Source organism: Halichoerus grypus, chromosome 13, assembly GCF_964656455.1.
Source record: "Halichoerus grypus chromosome 13, mHalGry1.hap1.1, whole genome shotgun sequence".
NCBI lineage: Eukaryota > Metazoa > Chordata > Mammalia > Carnivora > Phocidae > Halichoerus > Halichoerus grypus.
Window position 1 is genome coordinate 65,693,576 of NC_135724.1, and position 21,584 is coordinate 65,715,159.

General features: G+C 41.3%; 1 protein-coding gene across 17 annotated transcripts in view; it reads left to right on the plus strand.

Annotated features, from left to right (window-relative positions):
• Positions 1 to 21,584, plus strand: part of LDLRAD4 (low density lipoprotein receptor class A domain containing 4) — a 431,752-nt gene that overhangs the window by 50,209 nt on the left and 359,959 nt on the right. For 10 of the 17 annotated variants that reach the window (XM_036082623.2, XM_036082567.2, XM_078060656.1 and 7 more), the window contains exon 2: positions 4,420 to 4,510. Coding sequence is in view for 1 of the 17 variants with exons in the window: in XM_078060651.1 (XP_077916777.1) it covers positions 4,420 to 4,510 (91 nt within the window). In the remaining 16 variants the exon portion in view is untranslated. Of the gene's footprint in view, positions 1 to 4,419; positions 4,511 to 11,319; positions 11,429 to 21,584 lie in introns of those variants that run through there. The other 7 variants (XM_036082626.2, XM_078060659.1, XM_036082549.2 and 4 more) reach the window with 3 other exon arrangements.

A 21,584-nucleotide genomic window follows, 5' to 3' on the forward strand; every position in this document is an offset into this window, starting at 1 on the left:
CCCCTTCTTGGGGCAAGAGAGGTGACCTCCTTGCTTCATGTTACTTTCCAGGAATACCTGCAACTCTGCCTCTGAGTCTTGCTCTGCCTCTCACCAGCTCATGGTTCCCAGACTGTGGCCACTGAACCTACAGTGCTGTGTAAACTGCTGGAAACGTGTTGGGAACATGGCATTTAGAAGATGGTTTGGGCTGGTGCAGCCACTCTGGAGAACAGTATGGAGGTTCCTCAGAAAGTTAAAAATAGAGCTACCCTACGACCCAGCAATTGCACTACTAGGTATTTACTCAAAGGATACAAAAATATAGATTTGAAGGGGTACGTGCACCCTGATGTTCATAGCAGCATTATCAACAATAGCCAAACTATGGAGAGAGCCCAAATGCCCATCGACTGATGAATGGATAAAGAAGATGTGAGATACACCCCCCCACACACACACACAATGGAATATTACTCAGCCATCAAAAAGAATGAAATCTTGTCATTTGCAACAACATGGATGGAGCAGCTAGAGGGTATTATGCTAAGTGAAATAAGCCAGTCAGAGAAAGACAAATATATGATCTCACTCATGTGGAATTTAAGAAACAAAATAGGTGAACATATGGGGGGGAGGGAGAGAGGGAAATAAACCATAAGGGACACTTAACCATAGAGAACAAACCGGAGGTTGATGGAGGGAGGTAGGTGGGGGGATGGGATAGATGGATGAAGTGTATTAAGGAGGGCACTTTTTGTGATGAGCACTGGGTGTTGTATGTAAGTGGTGAATCACTGAATTCTACTCCAGAAACCAGTGTTGTTAACTAAGTATGTTGTTAACCACTGTATGTTAACTAAGTAAAATTTAAATTAAAAAGAAGAAGAAGAAGTAAAAAAAGAAGTTGGTTTGGGGCTAGTGAGATCATCATCCCCACAGGACCATAGTTTATCATTTGAAAAACCATGTATGGATTCCTCAAATGCTTCATATTACAAGAAGCAGGGTATGGTCATCTATGTATAAAGAACTCTGCCACCATCTTCTCTAAGGTCCTAGGCTTAATAATTCTCTTTAGGGTCATCCTCTTGGGTGAACCATTGCACTGAAGGCTTAATTTCCTTTGTGGGGGCATGATATTAACGCTCAGTCTTCTTTCTTTGAAGCACTGGACTTTGTGTTGAGCTGTGTTTTGTGAGATTATGGAAAAGGCGTGTACTTATTAGAATTGGTGGAGGGACCTGGGTGGGGTCTATAAACTGGGCCTGTTTCTTTCTTTGCACGGGGTGAAGTTCCCTGTTGTGGGTCATTGGTTATTTTCACACATAGAGTTGGGCTCCAAGAGAGTTAAAATTATGCTGAGAAGAAGAGGCCAATTTATTGAAATTCTCTGCCTCCTATGTCATGGAACTGGTGTTTTTAGTTTTTTTTTGGCTTGAGTGTGAAAACTATGCTGCCTGAGAGGCTCAGCACCAGGGGATAAACCTTGGAGATAATGTTAAGGTATACTGAGTGATTTATGAGGGAGTGGGACTATATAATATAATCCTGCGTATATACTTCAGGAGAGTAAGATAGGTTTCTATAGTGAATGAAATTTTTATTTTGTAGTGTCTTAAGTAATTTAACTGATTTGAATGTTTTAAAATATCTCTTTTATTAAACCGGTCCTTTGAAAATCTAAAATAGAGCTTTAGTCTCTATTTTAATATTTAATTATATTATATTATATATAATATATTATAATATATTAATTATATATTTTTTTATGTAATTATAATTATGTTAATATTTTAATTATTATCTTCTTTGTAATAAAAAACAATTTATCTCTTAAGGATAGCAGAAACTGAATATATTTACATATTCAACTTTTATTTTAAACAGGGCTTAAGTAAAATCTTAAGAGAATTCAAAATCATTTGTTTAAAAATAAAAAATCAATCTTAAAGCACTTTTGATACAGGTTGTCAGGAAGTTGGATTAGCATTTTGTTTCAGAATCAGAGCTGGATTATTTGACCTGTAACAGGTTTTTCCATTTTGGTTGGGAATGAATTATTGATATGCATGGGAAATTAAGAACAAGTAACAAATTCTTCCTGTGGAAAATTTCTTAGGGATCTTTTTGTTTTTAACCTTTAGCTTTAGATAGCTAAATGCCAGAAAAGTGGCAAGGATATTTGGCAAAAGTACTGACTACTGAGAAACATTTCTAAGCACTGACTCAGGTTCACAGGTAAAATGAAATAACCAATACTGGAGAAATTGTGGATTCATCATTTGGGGGTAGAGCATGAGGCTAACTAGTTGAAATTAATTTAGAGGCTTTTTGCTCTAAATTCCATTGCTTTGGCCTTATTGCAGTAAACTAGAGATTGGCAAATCATAACTCTTTTAATTTGGCTTATTTAAAAAAACGTAAGGGTCTCCCATGTGCCACATACTCTGCAGAGTCTAAAGGGATGTCAGGGTGGTGATGTGGTTCTTGCCCAGAAGGAGCTCATAGTCAAGTAGGAGAAACGAATTTTCCCTTATGGATGGATGAGGCAGGTAGGAAGGGCTGTTCTATTGTACCAATTATGTATGCATATAATATATATGTATTTATTTTATACAATCCCTGTTCTTAATTACTAAATTAAATTTATTTTCTGTTGCTGCTTAATGAATTGCCATAAACTTAGTAGCTTAAACCAACACCCATAAATACTTCACAGTTTCTCTGGGTCAGGAGTCTGGGCATGGTTTAACTGGCTCTTTGCTCAGGATATCAGAAGTTGGCAGTCAAGGTGTGGTCCCAGCTGTGTTCGCATCTGGAGGTAAGAGTGGGAAGAATCCACTTCTAAGATCATTCAAGTTGTTGGTAGAATGCATCTCCTTGTAGCTATAGGACTGATGTTCCTGTTTCCTTGCTGGGTGTCAGCTGGGGGCCTCTCAGCTCCTCGAGGCCCCTGCAGTTCCTTGCCATGTGGCCTCGTCACCGTCCTTGTCACCATATAGCAGTTCGCCTCTTCAGAGGTAAAAAGGGAGTCTGTCACTCTCTAGTCTGCCGAGTCTTGTATAGCATTGCCTGATCAAGGGAATGACGTCTCATTACTTCTGCCAAATTCTGTTGGTTAGAAGCAAGTCTCAGCTTCTGCCTGCACTCAAGAGTCATTTTACCCACCACAGTACATTTCTGGTTATTCCACTGACTTTTTTTCTCAGTAAGTCTGAACATTTGAATCCTAGGAAGACTGATGAGAGCAATCCCAGTTGAAGAATAAAAACGACTGTTTAGAAAACCAGAAGTGGCTTGTTTTCTTCTCTTAGTAGACAGTAGACAGGAGAAAGTAATGTCTGTGGCTTCATAGTATTGATACTAAGGAGTTACATAAAAACAGCAAGGTGTTTGGCTCATGTGTTCAGGGTGGACCTCCACAGGAATCTCATAGGATCCTCTGGCTAGACACAGTAATTTTTTATCTGGATGTCTTAGCATTGGCTGATCACTCAGGAGTGACATATGGTAGGAACACACTTTAAGGGACAAGTCTCCTGGAGAGTACACTACAGCACACAAGCTAGACAGATGGTGGCTTATTCAACCTTGGACAGGAGAGTAATCCTACACATTGGCAGGCTGGGTGCTGAGAGGTGCTTGTGGTATCTGAGGCTGAGTTGACTGAGTTTACCTGAAACTGCTTTGTAAGGCACAAGGCAGTCACCCGATGTGACCTGGAATGGTGTGATGCACACACAGTATACTCATCAAGGTGGGATGAGGATGAGCATGACAGATTGTGTGAACTGGAACTAGACCTGGACAAAGTCTGGAGCACCAAACTGGAGGATGTTCTACCAACAGGGTGAAGGCAGGTGTAAAGACTACCTTTCAGACAGAACCATGGGTGTTCCCCCAAGGGTCTTCACAAGCAAGGGTCCGTGTTGCTCCCACAAAATTAAACATATTTCATGGGAGGAAAAAGGTGCCCCTGGGCCTGCCTCTCTTTACAGTTAAGGATTGCATGGATCCACGTGCTCACAAGTTAATTCAGACTGTTATGATTAAAAAAACCCCCAAATCCAATAAGGACATTGTTCATTATTTGTTCGTGGGCCCTCATTGAAGAAAAGTTTTGTGTGTTTAGAGGAATAAATTGTGTCTCTTTTGTTTGGAAGATAAGAACAGGGTGCCCCTTGTGGCTGCTCGAGAACTGATAGGCGGATTTTGTCCCTAGCTCAGTCATGTCCCTTACCTCAGATTTTTTGCTATAATTCTCCCTTCCTTTATGATTTGATGTTTACCTTTGTTTTCTTATTTTATTCATTTTGGTATTTGTGGTTTTTATTGTGATAGTCCTCAACTTATTTTTTTTTGGAACTTGGGGAAAGGGAGGGTGCATTAAGAGAAACCAAGAAATGGTTTGGTGAAATTCTTTATTTTTCCTTTTAGCAGTTCAAGCTCTATATTTGTAACATCACACCGTTGTCTCCTGACTGGACCATTTTCAAGAACTCACATCAGTTTTCATACAGCTTAAAAGGTGAGTAGAAGTTAAGACTGTTTGATAATGTTTGTGAAGCAGAGTTTGTCACGGCACTAACTGTTATGAGGGGTACATCATATGTACCTCTCAAAAAAGTCATGCAATTTCTAGGCACAAAGACTATCTTACTAATTTAGTTTTTTCCGATAGGAGGAAAGTTGTATGATATCAGATTAAATGTGACTTTTCTTTTTTGTTTATAATTCACGTTGAGCTGTGAATGTATATAAAATACGTATTCCTAAATTTACTGAAAAAAATAATCTTACTATTCAACTTGTATTTGTTGCTGAACCTGAGCATTTAATGCCCAGATACTTAAAAACACTTAAGATCCATGGGAAATGGGATTCCTTATTTGTCATTCTAAATTCTGTGTTTTGTTTGGTTTCCTACTTCATAAAATGGGGATAATAATGGGATTGCCATCAGAAATAAAGGAGTCATCATATTTAATACAGCATCTGGCATATAGCATATACTAAATAAATACTAGTTCCTTTCTCTTTCTTAGCTGTTGTAACATCAGGTGGGCAGGTTTTTCTTTCTCTGTATTGGTAGCACGTATGGTTTGTTATTGTAAAGAGGGGGTTGGCTTCCTAATTTACTGCATTTGGCTTTACGTTTGTGTGCCTGTGTCTGTTTTGGAGAGTGGGTGTAAGTAGCTGGGCATTGGGTTATCTGGAAGTAGAAGCTTAGATGACACCTGTGTATTTCGGTCATCTCTGGACATCCTCAGACCCAAGGACCGATTCAGAGCCAGCCCTTGGGGGGGCTGTCATTGAAGGTGCTGGGAGGGTGCCAGGAGCATCCTACCCTGCCCCAGCTTGCCCGCCACCAGCTTTTCACTTTAGGCATACCTCTTCACCGCTCAGTGCCTCTATTTTGTCAACTCTTAATTGATTTTAGTGATTCTTGTTCTGCCTAATTGCCAGTCTATGGGGAACATTAAATGAAGAAATACGTGAGAGTCTTCAGGAAAGTAAGAAATTCTGTAAGATATAAGGTGCAGCTTTTTCCTAAATTTTAATGTGCCAGGTATGACTCATTGTTTATTCCAAGTTTTTTACTAGACTGTAAGCTTTATAAGGGCGAGAATCTCCCTCCTTCCCCGCTACCTACCCCCCCCCCCCCCCCCCCCCCGCCCAGGCCTCAAGCAGTGACTGGTATAATGGAGGAGTTCAGTAAAACATTTGTCACATGAAAGGAACTGATGAAGATTCCCACCCTGGATGCTCTCTCAGAGCATATCCAAACTTTTTATTTATGGTTGCGGTTGAAAGTAGATGAGGCAGTTGGAGTGATTTAATGTGCTTCCTCACTGAGGCACACAGACCCTTGAATTTAAATGGACTTTTCACAGTTTGGAACCTTCCTAAAATTGTAGGTGCTACGAAGCATGCACTATGTAACAAACCACACACACTCTGAGTCCATTTTGGAGGCAATTCCTCTCTGTTGTTGAGTGAATGCAGTTCAAATGTGTTTGTTTCCTGAGTCGGACACTTAACCGACTGAGCCACCCAGGCGCCCCTTACTTGGTGAGTGTTGATGAGTTGTGCTATTTTTCTTCCATAATTTGGCATGCCCACCACCAGCTTAAGGTGGGAGGCAACAACTCATCCCTACCAGAGCCGAAGAGAGTGGGGGCACAGTTTAGTTACTCTTCCATCATCTCAGATCCAGTCCTCTTTAACCTTACCCACCAAAAACTAAAGCCATCTTCAAATAGAATTTTACTGGATAATTGAAATACCACTGGACTATGCTCCTAAGGTCTGTACAGCTTGATTTACAAAATTTTGACAAAAGTAGAAATATACTTGCAAATTACATAAGAACCCAATTTCCCACCATATATGGGGTTACCTCATTCTGTCAGTTATTTTAAGCAGGTTTCAAAATTGGTAATGGAAATCTTTCTCTTGACTACATTACTGTATATGGATTTTAAATTAAATACAAGGCTGTGTCGCTCCTTATGAACATTAGAATGGTTAAAGAACAGATCCCTGTCTGCAGACCTGCGTGTTGCTTTGTGCATCTCGGGTCATTTTCAGGCACCATACTTGGATTCTGAGGTGTTGTAAGAACTTTCACACCTCTAAAATAGGTTCTTACAGCTGACTGTCCTGGAATTTATATTTGCTCTGTTACTTGTAAAATTCTGTCTCTCAAAGCTCACAGCTGGACCGTGAGACATTCCTAAGTGCTGATAAGATGGACAGGTGGCATTACAGCTCTGCTCCAACTGCTTGGCTGGGAAGGCCCAGGGAGGTCTGGATTTTTGCACTAACTGCAGGATGTGCCTGTCTTACTGTATAGTGGGTTTTTTTGGACTTGGTTCTAAAATGGGGTTGGTTACCATGTTTAGGTTGTTATTTATTTATTTTTTTTCATGGTTGCCTTTCAGTATTTAATGAGAAACTCCTGGTGGGGCTAGGTTGTTATTAAATGTATTTTAAAATTTAAAATTCTGACCCATTTGATAAATTTGAAGACAGATACCTCTTGGCTGTATCACATTTTTTAAGGTATAGCTGGAAACATGGCCTTTGGCTCAAATTCTGTCCTTGCCACTTTCCTTCACTGTTTTACTCTGACAAGGCCTAAGCCTCTGTGAGTCTCAGCTTTTTTCATCTTTAAATGGGATAATATATATCTTGTGGAATTATTGTGAAGATGCCTAATTCAGCATTCACACACAGTAGGAGTTCAATAAAATGTCAGTTATTTGCCATCCAAATGCTAGTTCTGATCTAAGGACCATGTGCTGGCAGGATCAGAGAAGAGGGAGTAGAGGCATGGATCTCTCTGTCCTCTTTAGGGTGGAGGAGGTTTGCTGAGGAATTTCATGAGGCATCTTCTTGCTAGAGCCAGGCGTGGTGGAATGCTAGTGCTGGTGACTTGACTGAGCACAATGCCTCTAGGATGTAGGTGAAGAAATCATTAATTCAAGCTTTTCACACCCTTTTCGTGTCCTTGTCGTGAGAGAAAGAAACCTCAGACTTAGATCTGGTTGGCTCTCAGCACACATAAGAAAGGTTCAGATGGGGAAAATCCCACCTCTCTTTTGGTTTCCTTTAAGGTCCTTAAAGGATCTGAAGTAGATGGTGAGGAACAGAGAGCAGTGTCAAAGTCTTCCTGTGTAAGACCTATGGTCCCAGTGGGGAGATGCTCCAGCATTAAAAAATAAGCTGAGGGTCTCCTGGGTGGCTCAGTTGGTTAAGTGTCTGCCTTCGGCTCAGGTCATGATCCCAGGGTCCTGGGATCGAGCCCCGCATTGGGCTCCCTGCTCAACGGGGAGCCTGCTTCTCCTTCTCCCTCTGCTGCTCCCCCTGCTTGTGCTCTCTCTCTCTGACAAATAAATGAATAAAATATATAAAAACATAACCTTAGATGCTAGCCATACATCCCTGACCTGAACTTCCTTGGCTTTGTGTTGAATTTGTTTTTTTTAAAGATTTTATTTATTTATTTCTGAGAGAGAGAGAGCGAGCGCATAAGCAGGGGGGAGTGGCAGGCAGAGGGAGAAGCAGGCTCCCCGCTGAGCAAGGAGCCCCATGTGGGACTCGATCGCAGGACCCCGGGATCATGACCCGAGCTAAAGGCAGACGCTTAACCGACTGAGCCACTCAGGCGTCCCATAAATTTAAACTATTAAGGAAACTCAAAGAGGATCAGTAGTGCTGGGAGAAAGGACACTTTTGAGTGTAGGTCCCTGCTTTCTACACTGGTAAATAAAGCAAGGCTTTTTTTCTCCAGATGTTTCCTTGGCATGTATAATAAAATAGATTAAACTGTGAAAATGTGATCAAACAACATTTGGAGCTTTGGTGTAAATGACCATATTGTGCTGGAGGTTCCCTAACGTGAAGGAGGATTAAACTCTGCTTTACAATTAGGTTAGGATCATTCAGAGGCTGCACTAAAACTTCCTGTCTGTGTGAACCCAGACAGTGGTGGGTTGGTGCCTCTCTGGCCTTCCAGTTTGTCATTAGAGAAGTGACACTAAAGTTCCCATTGGGAGGAGTTCTGGGACAGAGCCCAGGTTGACTAGTTCTGGGTTGCCCCTTGGCTTCTCAAAGAGTTTTTGGGTTCTCCAGGCCTCATTCAGGCCCTCCTTCTTCCTGTTTCCTCTCTCTCCTCTTCTTCCTCCCTCCCTCCTGCCTACCCCGTGTATACACAGTGTCAGGGGACTCAGATCTGAAGTCCATCTCACTGCTTTCCCCTCAGTCTTTAAGAACAGCAAAAGAAAAATCGAAACTCTGCAAGGGCATCAGGGATGCTTTGTGCCATGTTCGAATTAGGAAAAATCAGCAATGTGAAGAGAAAGTCCGGCAAGCAGAAGCACCACTTTTAGAGACAGGGAAGAGAAACTTGTTAGCTCTGTTATTTCTGTCTGTGGCCTGCGAACTTGGGAATATTCTTTGCCTATTTGTTGGATTGTGTCCTTCTATTATTAGACTGTATTATTTTCTTAAAGTAGACTCATTCAGAGCTGTATCAGAAAGATACCTTTTCATTTTGCTTTAAAATCAAACATGCTAGCAGCTTCGTCAGCCCATGCCTAGCACAGTAGTGTCAAACTGCTAAAAAGCTAGCAAATTTTCCACCTAAAAATTTTGTGGGGGAGGTAAGGGTAGGGGGCGTGGGGAAGAGTATAAAAATAAACCTTTCAGAGATTCTGGGTTGCTTGGTGGCATGTGTAGTTTTCCATGGTGAGGGAGGTTAGAAATAGCATTGCTTTTTATGGGAGTCTCAGCAGCAGCTCAGAAATTTGGCTTTGCAGGCTCAGTCTGTGTGTGTGGGTGAGGCAGCTTCTGCAGCCTGTGGGGTGGGGGGCAGCGCCTGGCAGCACGCTCTGGCATGGCACTGTCTGTCTTCCTGCCTCCCCAGCCCCCGCTTGGTGTCACCCGGATGAACAGCACTCAAGTGTAAAATGCGCTTACCAAGGTCAGGTTCTTGTGATGACTCGCCGGTGGCAACTGATGCCAGTTGTAACAGACTGAGTCTCAGCGGTCCCCACAAAGTCACATTGGTACATGTGTGAGGGCGGTCACTGGGAGCAGTATCATCATCCGGGGGGGAGTTGTCCTTCAGGGCTGCTTCGTGTCAGACTGGCTGAATGTCTTGAGCTTGTATGAGATGACCTCCCCTTAGAGTTTTGATTACCAGTGGGGTGGATGGGCCACCCCATCAACAGGAGTCCTTATGGATTCTTGAAATTTGTCAGTTACATAATTTTCACAAATGGAGGTAGGTTGCCAAGTGTTTCTCAAATTCAATGTAGAAAGATGGAAGGAAACAGCCACTGGGACAGAGGTTTTTAACCTCCAGGGGACCCAGGGCATATGTGAATTCCTTGAAATTGTGCCTGTTCCTGCAGAGAAAGCCAGAGGGCTTTGATGGGATTCTCAGTAAGATTTTGACCTCCAAAAAGGTTAAGAGCATTTGCAGTAGAGCATGAGATGTTAAGTTCACATAACTTGGAAAAATCATTTTGGAAATGTAATGAGTACGGGCAGAGGAAGAGGTCGACAGAAATAAAGAGGACAGGCAGGGGAAGGAGAGGGATCCAGTTATAAAGTGTTTAACCCAACAACAAAAAAGGGGACTGTGGGAGGTTTCCATTGGGGTTTTGCTTTGTAGGCTTTTTTCTTGAACCTCATGTAATATTTGTTTTTGTGTCAGAGATGATTTCTGCTGAAGGCTGTTTGGCAATCGATGCTTGGTTAACTTTGCAAGCTCAGTGCTTGAGAAGGTACCTGCTGCTCACAAGATGTCTGGGGTCTGTATGGATTCAGCCTAGCATTTAATGGTTCCTCTCTCTTTTCCTGGGATCCACTTTGCCACGGTTCTCCACATTTTCCACACCGGACGTTATGATAGGGCAGTCAGGGGACTCGCTTGTTCAGAGATGATAGAGGAAACATTAGGCAATGAGAGTGCTTCATCTCAGCTCCACAACACGCTGTGGGCTTTGGGGCTTGCTCAACGGTGTTTTGCTTCAGTACCTTCAGCCTAACTGGGCCCGTCATATTTGGGAGACAAGATTGCCGCATAAGTGCACAGCTAATTTACAAATGCAGAGCATTACAGCTGCCAGTGATCATGTAGGAGAGAGTGCCAGGGCAGGTCAGCAGCGCTACCCTGCCTGGGCTACATGCTCTGCTTAGGAACAGAAGTTGTTCTGTTGAGTTTGCAGATAGAGCTACAGGAGCAGGGAGACCATGGTGTTGGTGGGCTTGTCAGTTACAATGGCCACTTCTCTGTCTTCACAGCAGCGCTTTGGAGGTGGGGCACTTGGGGCAGGGAAATACTCATCCTAAACACTCTCTGACCTGAGTCTGCATTAACTTTTTAAAAAGTTCCTAAGTTGCTATCTGTTATGTAGGTTCTGTTCTGTTCTGATATTTTTCCTGTGCTGTTATAGCCCAAGAATATAATGCCTTGGCGTTCTTTACTTCTAGACTCAGGTTGAGCTGCATTTACCCAGTACAGTGACTAGGCAGGGAGTTCTACTTCCTGTGCTGTTTAGTCTGGCAACTGCCACGTGTGAGGCGTAAAAATAACAATAGGCCCTGAGATTCTTGGATCATCTGAGAAAGAGTTGTTTCACGGGGCCGGGTGGGTTTGCGAAGTGTTTTTGTAGTACTTTGTAAGGTATAATGGTGCTTTTGAGTCATTATTAAAAGAAATTGTTACAATTTAGGATTGTCATATTTAGGTTAGTTACCTATTTTTTGATCTTTAATTGGTTCTCAAACTTCTTCTCCTTTCTTTTTTTTTTTTTTTTTTTAAAGTAGGCTCCACACCCAGTGTGGAGCCCAAAATGGGGCTTGAACTTTTGACCCTGAGATCAAGACCTGAGCTGAGATCAAGAGTTGGACGCTGAACCACTGAGCCACCCAGGTGCTCCTTTTTTTTTTTTTAATTGTGGTAAAATATATGTAAGATGGAGAATTTGGAACCCTGTGCATAGCTGGTAGGAATGAAAAATGGTACAGCTGCTATGGAAAACAGTATGTTTTAACCATTTTAAGTGTAAAGTTCAGTGGCATTAAATACATTTTCATTGTTCTGCAGCCATCATCACCATCCATCCCTAGAACTATTTTCATTTTTAAAAACTTAGAACTCTGTACCCATTAAACACTAGCTCCCCATTCCTCCTGCTTCCTGCCCCTAGCCCCTGGCAACCACCATTCTCCTGTCTCTATGAACTTGACTAGTCTAGATACCTCATATGAGTGGCATCATACAGTATTTGTGTTTTTGTGACTGGCTTATTGCACTTAGCATGATGGGTGCTAAGGGTTCATCAGTGTTATAGCATGTGTCAGAATTTTCTTCCTCTTTTAAGGCTGGTAATACTACATTGTATGGGTATACCACATTTTGTTTATCCATTTATTCATTGTTGGACCCTTGGCTTGCTTCTACCTTTTGGCTATTGTGAATAATGCTGCTATAAACATGGGTGTCCATGTATCTCTTTGAATCCCTGCTTTCAGTTCTTTTGGGTATCCTCATTTTTTAAAAAAAGTAAAACTCCCAGAACTTATTTTTTTTCCCCTAAAACTTATTTTTTAAAGCACACTCTCAAGTAGACACTATTAAGAATCCAAAAGATAGGTGCCCGGGTGGCTCAGTCAGTTGAGTGTCTGCCTTCAGCTCAGGTCATGATTTCAGGGTCCTGGGATCGAGCCCCATGTCGGGCTCCCTGCTCAGCGGGGAGTCTGCTTCTCCTTCTCTCCCTCTGCCCATTCCCCTGTTCATGCTCTCTGTCTCTTTCTCTCTCAAATAAATAAATAAAATCTTTAAAAAAAGGAATCCAAAAGAAAGGTATGTTGAAGTATGGAGGTGATCTACTTGAACTACAAGATTTACAAATATAAACTAATTAAAGGGAAATAAAAGAATAAAATTGAGAACTCTACCTTATTGTAGATAATAAATGTTATTAGAGGCCAGTGAGCCTCTAGTACATGTTTCTGAGTGAGGGATTATTCTTAGACAAGACTCTGGGTAGGGCCAGATAACCAACTTCCAGGAACAACACAGTTAGCCTACAAATTGTTCTTGTGTTGTCGGGGCTGCTGATAGGGGAAATTGTCAGGAAATGTGAAGAAATGGAGAAATGGGAAAATTTCTAGTCAGATTCTTGTTTTTCTTGAATGTTGGAAAAATATTAAATTGTGACCTTTTAAGGATAATAGTACATTATTTTATGATAAGAATTCTTCAAAGTTTTTACTAGAATGACTTGTAACAATGATATGAAATAGGAAGGTTTTCATGTTAGGCTTGCAGTGTCAGTTCATTACAGTGCCTTCTGTGTGGTGTGGCAGCTTGTAAGGGTAGACTCGCAGTTAGGAACCTACCACTCACTATGCCCCCATTTTCTTTAGTGTATGAAATGCCCCATCAAATCAAGAAATAAAACTAATATGTGAGAGTATAGAGAAGCTCATCTTAATCTGGGCAAACTTTGGCTTTCAAAAGTATGAAGATGTCTATAAGTCACTAAGATGAAGAAGTTGTTAGAAGAGGAGCAGTGGGAAAATAATCAGCTGTTTGTGATAAAATTTATCTTTAACACACATTTACAGAGCTGGGCACTCTGAGGACTTGGGCACAAAGATAATGGGAAGCAGTTCTTGCCTTACAGAGGGACACATCTCCTCCTGATGGAGGAGATCCACAATATGTCCTTAGTCATAGTCCATAGTGACGTGTCCCTAGCACATTGTGCCGAGGGGACCCAGGGCAGAGATACCTTGTATACCCGTCTAGGGAAGTTTGTTGGTACACTCACAGGGGTGGTGACATTTAAAGTGGGTCTTAAACCATGAACTGTAGTTTTCCAGGTGGACAAATGTAAGGTGAGAGCATTCTGAGCACTGGGTAAGTCTCACACAAATATGTGGGAAAATTAACAATGTGTTAGGAGAGTAGAAGTGTGGCTGGGATGTAGGGTGCTTGAGAAGGAAGGCAAGAGATAGAGATAGGTTAGAAAAGGAAGTTGGGACCAGACCATAAAGTATTTGAATGTGGTGCATAGATTATCCTGTAGTGTGGGGAACCCCATTTTGGGCTTTTCAGGGAAGATGATGACATTAGATATGTGTTTAGGGAAGTCAAGTCTGGTGGCCATGGGTAGGAGTGAATGGAGGGGAGAGACAGAAGCTAAGATCAGCCAGCCAGAAAGAATAGCATGGAGGTTTTTCGGGGGAAGAGGTGAAAAGGCCTGCACTGGGCAGCGGTGACAGAGAAGAGGGCCTAGAGCAGAGAGGCCTTGGGTGTGCCCATTGAGCAAATGTGGATTCCAAAATAACTTTTGGGCTTCAGCCTTGGGTAAATGAGAAGATGGTATGGGCAGAGACAGGCAACCAAGGGGATGGAGCTCACCTAGGGTGAGATTTCTTGACTGGCACGCCTGTGGGACATCTGGGGGGTGGCTAGAGGTCAGTTAGATAGCAGTCTGAGGAAGGGAGAGGTCGTGACAACAAGATGGAGATTTGGGAGTCATCAGCATGTGGCAAGATCATCGCAAAGGTGTAGAACAAGTAAGAGAGCAGGACTTCTGAAAAGGGCATGAAGGCCGCAAATATATAACTTTCTTTGACTTATAATAATGATGATCATCTATTCTGTTGTCAAGTTTTTGTCTGTTTCTTGAGTTGTCCGAAAACAGTTGTTAAGCTTTAATATTTAGTTACTGTGTATCCTTTTACCTCATCAGTGCAGCTTTAGAGATTTTCCCCTTGGTATATCCATATCCAAAGCATTTCCTGTCTATACCTGGAGGCCTTAAGGCCTGTTGCAATCACACTCACTCTCGTATGTATCATCTAAAAAAAAAAAATTACTCCAAATAGTGCATATTATAGTCAGCCTTCGTCTGCGGCCATACCACCCTGAGCACGCCCGATCTCGTCTGATCTCAGAAGCTAAGCAGGGTCGGGCCTGGTTAGTACTTGGATGGGAGTCAGCCTTCAATGTGGGGTGATTTTGCCCATGAACTCCTGGTTTCAAAATTCCCTAACATAATATCTTGTCTTCTTCCTTTAACTATCTAGAAGTACTTTTAAGAATTTTACCCCAGGGATGCCTGGGTGGCTTAGTCAGTTAAGCGTCTGCCTTCGGCTCAGGTCATGATCCCAGGGTTCTGGGATCAAGTCCTGCATCGGGCTCCTTGCTCAGCGGGGAGCCTGCTTCTCCCTTTGCCTGCTGCTCCCCCTGCTTGTGCTCTCTAGCTCTGACAAATAAATAAGTAAAATCTTTAAAAAAAAAAAAAGAATTTTACTGCATTTATCAATCATAACTCATAAAGCTGGAAAAAAAATTTTCACTCCATCTCTAAAATGCAATTGGAAAAATTACCTTGTTGATATTCTGCCATTAGAAATTGGGACCACTCAAAAGCTGTGTAATCAATCTTCTTTTAAAAATGCATTTTGGGCGCCTGGGTGGCTCAGTTGGTTAAGCGACTGCCTTCGGCTCAGGTCATGATTCTGGAGTCCCGGGATCGAGTCCCATATTGGGCTCCCTGCTCAGCGGGGAGTCTGCTTCTCCCTCTGATCCTCTTCCCTCTCATGCTCTCTGTCTCTCATTCTCTCTCTCTCAAATAAATAAAATCCTTTAAAAAATGCATTTTAATGAATATTACTTTATTAATACAGAACCAAAGGTAAGGATAAAATGGGTTTTGTGTTCTATATCTCCTGGGTTGAATGAGCTCTTGTCTTGTTTTACTTTGGAAGGTGGGTGAGAGGGTGGCAACATTTTTTGGGTAAATAATCTACTCTTGGCCTGTGTATACTCATTTACATTCTTGTCTCACGCCCTGGCTGTGATGATTTGACTCTGCTGAGGGGGCTTTTACATTTTCTCCACCATCTGCTCTCACATTATGGACGGGGGGGTGTGCTCAAATTATTACTATTACTAGTCTGATTTCATGTAGAACTTAGTTTGGGTGAGTGGAGACAAAAACACTTATTATGAGGAGTAGCCTTAGTCTAAGTTAAAATCAGATAATTGAATATTTATTTCAGAGAAAATTCTAGTAATTAATATAAGCTTCCTGCAATTAAGAATAATTAATAGGAGGGGCACCTGTGTGGCTCAGCCATTAGGCATCTGCCTTCGGCTCAGGTCATGGTCCCAGCGCCCTGGGATCAAGCCCCGTATCGGGCTCCCTGCTCAGAGGGAAGCCTGCTTCTCCCTCTCCCACTCCCCTGCTTGTGCTCCCTCTCTTGCTGTGGCTCTCTCTGTCAAATAAATAAATAAAATCTTAAAAAAGAATAATTAATAGATCAATTAAACACTGATGACATTGGTTCAGTGCAGAGAAAAATGTTAAAAACTTTATATCCAAGGAGGCAAAGAGTTTAAAGCAAAATGTACCTGTAAAGCTAGTTTTAGTATAGTCATCTGAGTTTCTAGAGTTTTTAGAAAATCTAATATAGACCTAGAAGCTATCAGATAAATGACCAGGTACTATAATCATTATCTTAAAAAATGATTACTGTATTCCATGAAGAAGGTGGAATGGGAATAATTTATCAATTTTTAGTCCTCTCACGTTTTGAACAAAAGATTTGCTTATGTAGCAATTCTAATGTAGTCTGTGGGTTTTTTTTTTTTATTGATAAAACATAGCAGTTGTATAATTCCTCAACTAAATGTATGTGGAATATAAACCAGAATAAAATGGGCATATGCTCCAACCTCAATTTCGGATGATTAAAGTGAAATGATCTCTTTTTAACCACCTTCCATCATGTTAGCCCAAATTACATCAATAAAGGTCTATACCATATCTGTTTAAAGGACAAAAGTTTATTGAAATTGAAAGATGTACTTTGGACATCCATAATAGAACTGTTTACATTAAAACTATGTCAATTTTATAGCAAAGTAAAATTTTAGAAAGGACCAGATATACAGCTTCGGCTATTTCATACTAAAATATTGTTGACAATACAATTTCAATATAACAAAAAGGATCCATAAAGGAATCCATAAAGTAATTTGGATAATATTGTGACTACAAATGAAAAATGTTTTAGAAACCACTGCTGTAAGTGAATCAAGGGCCATAATAACAGATGTACCAACTTTGGCAATAGACTGTACTTTCTGTACTTTGGTGACCCTAACAAAGCAGTCAAGACCTACTAATAAAACTGTCCTACGCAGAAACATTTAAAACACCACCTAGAAAAAAACAAACAAACATGGAGCTTCAGCAAAAGAACAAAAACACTATGGAAACAGCATTATCCAAGCCTTTGGGCATTTTGGCAGTTGGGGGCCTTTTGAAGCACCAGTTGGACCTCATAAGGAACTTAGGCTCTGTTCTCCTTTGCAGAATTGAGAATGCTCCACTGCTTGGTATTTTCCACATTATTGTAAGGATCCCCAACACAGACCTATTTAGTAGTCGTTTTGAATATGCTCTGGGCTTGTATAATGTTCTGTTGAGTTCTAATGGTTTACTTCTTAGGGACTTACATCATGTTTGTTTTCTCATTTGTATCTATTGCATAGATGAATAAACTGAGGGAATGAGAGATTACATGAGGCATATAATAGGATTTCTGATGACTTTTACACTGTTGGACGGGATTAATAGAATATTGTAGATTGCAGCACATTGAATGGTTCAAAGATTCATAAATGTGTAAATATAAGTGAGATTTAATACTATTAGTTGGCTGATTAATTGTCTAATTACTTAACTTTAAACCTTCTTCAGAAGTGTCATCTGTCTTTAATTTACAATTGAATAAAAAATATTGACTCCATCTTTTGGGAACTTTAATTTTTAGTAGAGAAAGCATAAATAGGGACTGTGATTAAGAATTGCTAGTTGTCCATTGTAGTACTTTGCAAAGTAAAAGATAGATTGGTAAAATCATCTGGGGTCCATCTGTCTCTGTTTTAGAGGGTTTTGCTTACCTGCAAACCCAGCTGTGTCCAGTCCTGAGCTGTGGGGATTGCCATGGAGAGAAGAACAGCTGTATTGCAGATCACCAAATGTGAACTCTCCTTTGCTGAAGTTTGGTGCTTGAACTTTTAGTTTCAGGGGTGAAGAATCATGCTCAAAAATAGGCTTCCTCCTACCTAAAGAAGAACCATATTCTAGTTTAGTCTTTCATATGAACATTGGGGGATCACATGAGAGGTGCAACAGCCTCTAGGGGAACCACTGGAACATTCTGTTATTATGAGGAGTAGCCTTAGTTTGTATTTTCAGTTCATATTTTCAGTTTGGGACAACAAGACTGATTCTTGGCTCTGTGTGTATACCTTTCCCATATCCAGTGTGTAGTTCTTATGTATTGGTAGATGTGGTGGGTTCAGGAACCCGGTGGGATGATAACCCTGCAGAAGACTTCAGTCCTCCTGAGTGTGGCTGGACAGTTGATGCCTCCTCTTTGTTGATGGGAGCATCCATTCCTTCCTCTTTATCATCAGACTGGATGACTTTGTTTCTCTATGATTCTCAGTCCCATGATCCTTGAAGAGAAAGAGGAGCTGGGCATTCCTTTCTGTTCATGGTTCTTAGAAAAGTGTTAATACTTTGGGTGCCTTAAATGTTTAGTTTGTAGTCAATGTGATGGTTAATTCTATGTGTTAACTTGACTGGGTCAAGAGGTGCCCAGATTAAACATTTCTGGGCATGTCTGTGAGGATGTTTCCAGATGAGGTTAGCATTTGAGTTGGTGAACTCAGTAGGTGACCCTCCTCATTGTAGGTGGACACCATCCAATCTGCTGAGGGCCTGCATAAAACAGAAGGTGAGGGATGAATGAATTTGCATCTTTTGCCTCCTGTTTGCCTGCTTCAGCTGTGACATTGGTCTTCTCCTGTCCTTGGACTGGGGTTTACCCCATCGGCTTTCTGGTTCTCCGGCTTTTAGGCTCAGACTGGAATTATACTACTGACATTCCTGGATCTGCAGCTTGCAGATGGCAGATCCTGGGACTTGTCAGCCTCTGTAATTGTGTGAACCAATTCCTCATAACCAATTTTCTTCCTCCCTCCCTCTTTCCCTTCCTTCCTTCCTCTCCCTCCTTCCACCCCCTTTCTCTCTCTTTCTCACCTGTGTGTGTGTGTGTGTGTGTATCCTATTGCTTTTGTTTCTCTGGAGAACCCTGACTAATACAGTCAGCTTAAGAGTTTGTAGCAGCTGCCTCTATATTAATCTGATTTTGTTTATATTTTAAGCATTCTTCCAGCTCAACATCCACCTTTTTGCATATCTAACTTACTCTAGATAAAACAATCCTCAAGTCATTAGAACATTATAGAATTTTCGCTTGGCCAGAAGGATTGATAGCTATTAAAAGTTCCATTTCTTCAGTTTTCTCTTTTTCTGTATTCATTCTCCAGACAGATATTCTTAACGAAAAAGATCTGCGTTTGTTTTAGGCATATTTTTGTGCCTTATTCCTGTACTTGTATGTGCATATTTTCCTTTTTGATAAGAAGCAAGTCAGGGTTTCCTGATAGAGTTTTGTTGTCCACCATCAGTTGTGTGACCTACTCCTTATTGGTAGGTAGCAGTGAAACACTTAGTGAAATATGAAACTAGAGGTCAAGCTCTGCGTATATTCTAAGAAGTTAGAGTATAACAGAAAAATGAAAAAGTCTTATTCCAATTTTTTTTTTTAGATTTTATTTATTTATTTGACAGAGAGAGAGACAGCGAGAGAGGGAACAAAAACAGGGAGCGGGAGAGGCAGAAGCAGGCTTCCCGCGGAGCAGGGAGCCCGATGCGGGGCTGGATCCCAGGACCCTGGGATCACGACCTGAGCCGAAGGCAGACATTTAACGACTGAGCCACCCAGGTGCCCCCCTATTTTTAAATCATAGCTGATTTATACCAAACCTTTGCCTCCAAGATAGGCCTATAAAAATAGAAGAGGGGGGGTGCCTGGGTGGCTCAGTTGGTTAAGCATCAGCCTTCGGCTCAGGTCATGATCCCAGGGTCCTGGGATCAAGCTCTGAGTCGGGCATTCTGCTTGGTGGGGAGCCTGCTTCTCCCTCTGCCTGCCCCTTCCCCTGCTTGTGCGCTCTCTCTCTGTCAAATAAATAAATAAAATCTTTAAAAAAAATAGAAGAGGGTACAGTCTATGTAAGTCCTGTCATTGCCAGTAGCAGTGAGCGAATCTGGAGACCTTGGTCTGCACCACAGCTTTCTGAGAGAAAGCCCACACAGGGGCCAGATCCAGATCTGTTGTGATACGTGTGGATTTTAATATCCTGAGGCTAACTAAACTCTTAAGTATTTTCTTAGTTTACAGGCAGTAAAAACCTAAACAAAACTAAAATGGACTCTCCAGATTGGATAGAGTTTGGGCCTCTGAGTCACAGCAAAATAGTCCGCAAAGAGAGTGAGTAGTGGCATATATATTCACTGATCCTCCCTTTGTCCCGTCTGTCAGTCTGTGTTCATTGATGTCTTTACACCTTTCTGCCTGAGGCCCAATCTGTTGTGCTCCAAAAACAAAATGATAAATGATATAATAAGCAGCAAAGCCTTCTTTGCCATCAAGAGGGGCATCTGAAGGCAAAATCAGTTGTTAATTCTTTCATTCATTTTACACATTCACTCATTCAGTAAATAATTAACTGAATACTTGTTGATTGAAACCATAAAGTATTAGTCCTGACAAAAACCTTTTACCAGTTCAATTTTATAGTTTGAGAAGTTGAGGCTCAGACAGCTGTAATGATTTGCATGTGGTTATAGAGCATGTAAACGGATCAGCAAGGTCCTGACTCAGGTCTCCAAGTCCCTCATGCACCTTTCACCTTATTACAGGCTCGGTCTTTCTTACTCCCACAGTGAACTCTGCAGACTGGCCTGGTCTGAATTGCAGCTGATTTATTCCAAGCCTTGGCAACTATGATCTTAAGATTCTTTGGAACAGTAGGGTCACATTCAATATAAATGTGATTTATCTTTAAGAATTCCAGAATTTTAACAAAGCAATGTTTCTGAGGAATAAAAATGTGTCATCTCATGACCAATGTAATTTTCTCCTGCATTCTTAAGCTTACAATTCCTCTCCTCACCTCTCCCCTCCCCTCCCCCCCTCCCCTCCCCTCCCCTCCTTTTCTTTTCTTTTCTTTTCTTTCTTACAATTCTTTTTTTGAAAATTGTGCCTTTTATTCTTGAGATTAGAACTGAGAGTCCCAAGCAGTGGCTATAGCACAGGGAGTTTTCTGTTTACCTTAGGAATATTACCTCTAAATCTGTTGGGCTAGCTGATTAGGTTACTTTTGACCAATCAGATGAAATTTTGCAAAGTGTCCCAGGGAAACAAGACTTTCCCTTCTAGGCTACCAACAAGAAGTGTTAGATGTTGGGTGCTTTCAGTATAGCCAGTCCTTATGTGTTTGTTGTGTGTCATCCAGGGGCTCAAGAAAGCACTATGGGATTTTTTTTGACAAGAAAGCACTATGGGATTCAGAAGTTTCGTGTCCTCAAGAAGCAATTTGTCTGCTATTTGGATGGTAGAGTGGATGGAGATAATGATAAAGCATTTCTGAAGGCCTGATGTTTTTCTGGGTCTTAGGTGTTGCCTTAGTGTTTCAAAAGCATATGGCAAACAATAACAACAATGTTGAGTGCATCTTCATGTGAACATAGATCATCTGTGGGTTGGCTACTGACATTATTCCTGGATGTGTTCTGTGCATATTTGTGATTCTGTGAGCCATGCTCTACTGTGTTGTTTCTCCAGCTAATTCAGATGGCTATGTGGCTTGAGATGACTGTAAGTCAGGGAAACCTGAGTTACAAAATCTCTTTAGTGCTAGAAATATCTCAGCATTCTTTAGTCTTTAGGCTTTGGGATACCCTTCACAATGCCAAATGAAATGAAACATCTCTAATACATTTTGAAAAAGGAGAGAGGACACTCTTGGGTGAGTTTTCTCATGTCCAGTTCTTCAAAATTTATAATGGCAATGTTGAAAACTTTTAAAAATCATGCCTCTAGGTAAAGAAATTGGAGCATAAGAGAGCCACATGATTGATTGAATA